This window comes from Carassius gibelio, chromosome B23, assembly GCF_023724105.1.
Source record: "Carassius gibelio isolate Cgi1373 ecotype wild population from Czech Republic chromosome B23, carGib1.2-hapl.c, whole genome shotgun sequence".
NCBI classification, from domain to species: domain Eukaryota; kingdom Metazoa; phylum Chordata; class Actinopteri; order Cypriniformes; family Cyprinidae; genus Carassius; species Carassius gibelio.
The window spans coordinates 19754092-19761302 of record NC_068418.1 but is presented as its reverse complement, the minus strand read 5'-3'; the positions used below and the strand labels follow the sequence as shown (position 1 = coordinate 19761302).

General features: G+C 36.2%; 1 protein-coding gene across 1 annotated transcript; it reads right to left on the bottom strand.

Annotated features, from left to right (window-relative positions):
• Positions 1-1508: 1508 nt before the first annotated feature.
• LOC128011870 (L-rhamnose-binding lectin CSL3-like) lies at positions 1509-3455 on the bottom strand. Its single transcript, XM_052594641.1, has 9 exons — positions 3309-3455; positions 3204-3227; positions 3027-3101; positions 2819-2954; positions 2618-2727; positions 2466-2510; positions 2069-2189; positions 1870-1979; positions 1509-1662 (listed from the first exon to the last, which is right to left on the bottom strand). Coding segments are annotated over exons 1-9 (669 nt in total). The 5' UTR covers positions 3355-3455; the 3' UTR covers positions 1509-1660.
• Positions 3456-7211: the final 3756 nt, after the last annotated feature.

Genomic DNA, 7211 nt, shown 5'->3' with positions numbered 1-7211 from the left:
AATCTGGGACACTATGTTTTGGCTTGTAAATAGTCAATTCTTTTTACAAAGTCAACTTCAGATTTTATACTCCTGGTTAAATGTGCATACCCATGTTTGCTTGATTTATTAGGCCTACAGTTTGTTTGTTTGTTTGATGTCTTGTTTTATGGAATGTTAAATACAATTTTAGACATTAGACATTCAAATACAGATTCCAGCCCTAGGTATGATTTTTTTTTAACATTTGACTATACGTTTATCTGATAATAAATGTGTGTTCTGGTAATGAAAAGCATGCAGCTACTCTAGTAGTTCTCAAACTTTTTGGCTGTAGGGTCCACAATAACAATCATTGAAAGCTGGGCCCCTTGACTTTTGCAGTTGTTTGTGTTACTGAACAAAGATTAGGGATTTTGAAGCATATTTCTCTCTCATTTAAATCCTGATAAAATATTTTAGAGCTCGGAAAATATATACTTGGAAAATGTATATTAATTCTAAAAATGTCTATAAATGTTTTATATTTTATTCAGTTGCATTCCCTGAGCCCTTTGTTGTGTGCAACTCATATAAAATTTATTCTCCCACATTATTTTTTGTAATTATATACAGGATTGAGGCAGAGCACAACTAAAGCAATAAAGAGAAATAATGGGGTCCAAAATGCTTTTTTGTAATTGTTTTGCATAAAAAAAATCATATTACCAGAATAACAATCAAAGTGTAAGATGAACTGAAAAATCAGCATGAATTACAGAAAGTCTATTTGAATTATCCATCTTGAAAACACAAGCTTGTGTAAAACCTGATGATTTAATTTGTTAGCATGAATTGAATTTGGATGGCAAATGGGCCCCCAAGCCATCACTGACTGTGGAAACTTTACACTGGACCACAAGCAACGCAGATTGCGTGCCTCTCCTCTCTTCCTCCAGACTCTGATTTCCAAAGGAAATGCAAAATTTACTATAAGAGCATAACTTTGGACCACTCAGCAGCAGTCCAGTCCTTTTTGTCTTTAACGCTATCTGTTGTTCAAGAGTGGCTTGACATAAGGAATGAGACAGCTGAAACCCATGTTTTGCATACATCTGTGTGTAATGGTTCCTGAAATACCGACTCCAGCTTCAGTCCACTCTTTGTGAATTTCCCCCACATTTTTGAATGAGTTTTGTTTCACAATCCTCTCCAGGTAAAGAGGGGATTGTGTTGGAGTTGCTAAAGAACATTTAAAGGCCTTTGCAGGGGTTTTGAGTTAATTAGCTGATTAGAGTGTGGCATCAGATGTCTTCAAAATTTAACCTTTTCACAATATTCAAATTTTCTGAGATGCTGCATTTGGGATTCTTAATTGTCGGTTATAAACAAAATTGGGGGAGAAAAACACTTGAAATTTACAAGTATGTAATAAATATAGTATACAAATTCGACGGAACTAGTGAAATCAACTTTGATATAATTATGACCAGCACCTGTATGATTGTTCAAAGGATACCCGTGTGTGAGTGTGAAGGAGGGGAGGCAGGTTTCAGGTCAACAGCAGTTTATTTGTAGGAGTCTTTTTGAAAGAAACCATTTCAAAGCAGATTTAAGAGAGAAACAGAAATCGTGTGCTAAAGAAAAGGACGCTGCTTCTGCTCTTCCAGGCCATTTCAATCACCTTCTGATGCAGATCATGCTCTGTAACAGTCAGACAAATCCAGCATTATAGTTTTTCACTGAGATGGAGTCCAAGTATACAATGAACCAACTTTTTTTTTTAAAAAAAGGTGCTGAAAAGCTTACCCTCAGAAGTAAAAAAAAAAAAAAAAAAACCTGCCATTTGCTGAATTTATTCCCAACTACTCTTAAGAATAGGGTAAATCTCAATAAGAAAGTTTTACTCACAAACTCGTATGCAGGAATACGTCACTTCCAGGTACTTATAGATCCCTACACATGGATCAGAAAACTCCGAATTTGAAGCTTGTACATGACAAGACTGCTTTCCATTGCACCTTAAAAAAAATAAAAATAAAATACTTAGTGTAAAATATTCAATTGTTTGATTTAAGGGACTCTAGCGTGAATATTGTTTCGGTTGTACCTGGAACGCATACGCGCAGTCTGATCAGAGTTACAGTGGGTTGAAGTTGCGAATTTATGAGGACAGGTTGCAAGATTCCGCCGTCCATAATTGGCATAATAAACGGAAATAACACCTTTCCCTAAAACAGAAAAACTGACTTGATAATGTCAAGTGATAGCAAACCATCACATGAAAAAAAAAAAAAAAAAAAAAAAAAATTCATATTGCAACAATTTACATGTCATTAAATGGGTTACTTGCTGGGTTTTTTTGTGTGTGTGTGTGTGTGTGTGTTCGGTTGCATTCACAACACACAGTTTGATTATTAATGGGAGTTGGCAGACTGCCACTGCGGTTCCTAAAGATCAATTTATAAAAAAATAAGAGGGGGGGGGGGTGGGGGAGTGATTCTTACCACAGGTAATGTCAGCTCTGAAACCTTCACAAGTTATGTGCTGCTCTAGATTTATTTAGGTGGAAAATAGGAACAAGGGTCAGTAGTAACAGCAAAAAGCATTGACCAAATTATGAAATTAGAAAATTGCGTGTATCAGTCCATTGACTTACTAGGTTTGAGACATTCATAAGATACTTCCAGGTATTTATAGGTCCCAAAACAGGGATCATTGAAAACGGAGTTCACTGCTTGAACAGAACAGCTTTTTTTTCCATTACACCTGATTCATGGACAGAATCACAAATACAGACACAAGTGTTACAGTTTTTCCCACTCTTGCAAAGTATTAAAATCTGCCATCAATTAATTACTGTGTGGCCATCGTTTGGAGGGATGTTTCTGAGGAGCAGTGAACATTTGAGAACTGCCCAGGAGGTTTCCCAGCAGAGCAAGTTCTGCCATCAGTCCGTCCATAGTTGGCACGAAGGACATTTATGAATCTAGAGCCTTGCACACATAAGAAAACCATGAGAATCATTGTGAAGCTTAAAACACACGGTATATGGGGAAATTACTCACCACAGCTGAGGGATGCAGAGTCTCCTTCACAGGTCACTGATCGTTTTGCATTGCCACTTGCAGAGAGGAAACATGCTGCTCGCAAAAAAAAAAAATTACTTTAAATAGGAAAACACACTACATTTTGTCCATTACTGGAAATTGGGGCTTCTTTGTACAATCCACAGCACACCTTACCATGTTGACACAGCAACAGTAGTACTGTAAAGTCAAATAGAAAAAAAAAAGTGTGACAAAAAAGTAACAAATTGTATTAAAGGAAAAAACAACAACAATACATACAAGTGATTCCGCTTAGCTTTTGCACCAGCATGGTAGATTGGAACATTTGAACAAAAACAAATCTGGACTTGTGCAGAAATGCTGCACAACAAATCGCATGTGATATTTAATGTGCATCTCATCAGGAAGGCAGGTTCTGTAATCAGCAGTGAATCTCAATCACCTGGGCGCTTCACATGGAGCACCATTTACTAAACATAGCCTTTGATCAATGCGCAAAGTGCGCCAAATATGATAGTGGTTTTTGCGCAGCATTCAGTGAACAACGGCTCTGTGTGCTGCTCCATGTGAAAGCTCCCAGGTGATGGAGATCTGCCTCTGATTACAGAACCGTCTTTACTGATGAGATGCACATGGCTGGATTATAATGTGGGACACTTTTAGCCATTATGACTCGTGCATCATATTTCCATATGAGCCTAAATGATACATCAAATTTTATATCATTATGAAATTCCCAAGATGTTTTCTATCTAAATCATAAGACATTTTTCAGAAATTGTAATTAAAGGATAAATGGCACATTACTGCTCCTTGTGCCGAATCATTTAAGAATGTGTGGACTTTCTAGTGTGGGTTAAAGTCCTGTTGGGTTAAAATTTACCCAACAGTTGAGTTCATTATTTATATTAATTAACATCAGTATTACTTAATAAAACCATATTTTGAAACTACTTTGGTGGTAAATCACATATTTTATTTTAATATGCAAATAACACATTTACAAATATATTTTAAAATATTTTATTTAAATGTACAAGCATGGGCGTAGGTTTGGTCTCAGCTTTGGTGGGGACACCCCCATAACAAGTTAAATGCAGAACACCAATTCTGAGTATGGGTTACCACACTTGGCAAATGTTGCGACTTTTAAATAAAATGAACATACCAGCAGTGTATGAAGCTCGAGCAGCTTCATACACTGGTCCGATTCGATAAATGGTCTGTGCGGCTTTTCTAGCTTAATTCTAATGATTTCGTTAAACTTTCACATTTCACCAGACATTTTTATTAACTTTAAGTAATACTTGTCTGAAAAGTTTTGCAGCTAATCTTTTAATGTATTAAAGCTGGCGAACAAACAGGAATAGCATTCATTTACAATCGATCTGATTCTCTGGGGGAAACAAACGGACTAAAGAGAATTAAACTGTCATTAAACTTCAAATATTACATTTCTTTCTTTTTCTTTTCAAAAGCTTGTGTTCATCAAATTATAATTATAAAATGGTAAAAACCATCATAACAGAAATATGCAATCCCCAAAATTGGTGTTCATTCAACTGCTCAGACTTTATGATAGTTGGAACATCTCTTTTGTTAAACATACACTACCGGTCAAAAGTTTTTGAACAGCAAGATTTTTAATGTTTTTTTATTTTTATTTATTTGATCCAAAATACAGGGAGGGGGGGTGGCTCCAAAATAGGCCGTGGCTTCCTCCCATTGAAAGATGCATAATTTCCCCTCCAATCCACTTCAGTGCAAACTCTGCCCCACAGCTGATTCTGAAGTTTTTATGAGTTGTGTCAGTTAAAGTGTTTCTTTAATATGCAACAAACAATGCTAACCCCTAAACCTACCTCACACCTTACCTTAACCAGTGAAATTGTCTGAATGGCGGGATTGGCGCTGAATAGCGTGGTAAAGAAAGTTGCAGTTCAGGAGATAAACAGTTAATACGATTATATGATATGAGACTCACCGGACAATGGCACCTTTTTAGTTACACCCAGCATCACTACCCCCTCCTAGCTGTGAATTTCGTGTTCATCTTCATCGAGATCATTTTGTCGAGGTAACCACATCCTTATGTCGTGGCCTCAAGATGCTATGTTGAGGGAACAACATCCATTTCTCGTGGCCAAGAGTTTAATGCATAAACAAACCTGCGTGTCCATAGCAACCCAGGATCATCTGAGATGGATTCATTCATATTATATTTTTAATTCAGTAATTATTATATTAACCATATGATTTGGCTACCGGGCTGTATTACATACGTTTGTCAGCATTCAAATGAAGTTTATCATAAATAAATAATGACATAAAGTGCATAATAAAATATAGAAACTTTTTTTATCCATCCTACAGTCTTGTAAGTCCAATAACTGATAGTATTTTCCATGTAATATGTGTACATTATTATTATTATTAGCCTATTATTATTGGTTATATTTTTTAATTTCTTTATATTCCTTTTTTGCTTCAATTTCGATCTCTTTACTTAACATTCTGAATACTTTTGTAAATAATAGCATACTGTAAATGCTCGACATTAACATAAAATGTCATAAATGCATAAAATGTTAATGCATACATTTTATATGTATAAATAATATAATAATTTCTTAATTAAAAATATAATATGAATGAATCCATCTCAGATGATCCTGGGTTGCTATGGGCATGCAGGTTTGTTTACGTATTAAACTCTTGGCCACGAGAAAAACATGTCGTTCCCTCAACATAGCATCTCGAGGCCACGACATAAGGATGTCGTTACCTTGACAAAATGATCTTGTGGCCACGACATTATATGACGTTCCCACGAGTTAATATGACGTTCTGTAGTGCATTATTCTTTTCATTGAGTTTCTGAGTCAAAGTATAAAATGAACCAACTTTATAAAGGTGCTGAAAATCAATCTAACCCGAAAATAACATTCAAAACTAATAAAAAACTACCATATGTTTAATTTATTCCCCACTACTCTTATTTGTAAATAGAAAAATAAATAAACATCAGTAATAAAAAACACTTTTTACTCACAAGCGATTTTGCAAGAGTACATCACTTCCAGGTACTTATGGACGTTTTTACATGGATCAGCATGGAACGCCAAATTTGAAGCTACAACATGACAAGACTTCTTTCCGTCTCACCCACAAATTAATATCTCATGGCCACGACAAATTATCACATTCCCACAAGTTATTATGTCATGGCCACGATAAAACTAAGGTGCTGCTTTTGGAGCGGTAAAAATAGTGGTTTCCTCTGTAATGCTGTATACAAAGCAGCACTGTCAGAAAAGCTGCTTTATCAGCAACGACCCAAGAGTGTCACTCCTATAGTTTTGAATGGGGAAAAATCATAGATTGTATAAAACATGGATGTAGTGTCCGTGACGTCACCCTTAGGTTTCCGAAAAGTGTTTTTGAAACCAAAAGTAGGCGGGGCAAAAAGGTGGGAGCTGTTGTAACGACTGGGACACAGGAGAAGAGAGATCCAAGAGCAGTGAAGTTTATTGGGTAATCCAAAAATCTGAATCAAACAAGCATGGGGTCATATCCAAAAATCAGTCCAAAAACAAACGAACAGGAACAGGAAATAGTTGAAAATACAAGGACCGTGAGGAAACCAAGAAAGTAAGGACTCCATGAAACAAACAGAAACAGACCGGTTTAAATAGGCAGGGTAATGAAGTGAAGACACCTGAGTGAAATTACTGTGATGAAGGGACAAGGCCTTGTGGGAATTGTAGTGCCTGCGGTGAGGTGCCTTTGGGGAAGTGAGACCACTAGTGGAGACCCAGGGAAACACAGACCAGACACGGTGACAGCTGTTTGCTGAAATCATGCTCTACAAGCAGTGACAGCAGCAGCAATGCACTTGTCTCACTTGAAGGCCACGGCCTTCATTATGAAGAACTTTTATGCCTAATATAATTTAAATGGATGAGTTATTAAAAAAATTAACCCCGCTCAAAGTTGTCATGAAGGGTAAAATTGGCTGTATAGACCTAATGCATTTTATTTTATTTTTTATTAGTTTTATTATAAACTATGTCATGTCATATGACTGTTCAAAGGACACCAGTGTGTGTGTGTTCTTGTTTTTGTGCTATATCAGGACACAATCCTATATATAATATAACTGTATAATGACATGAGTATGAC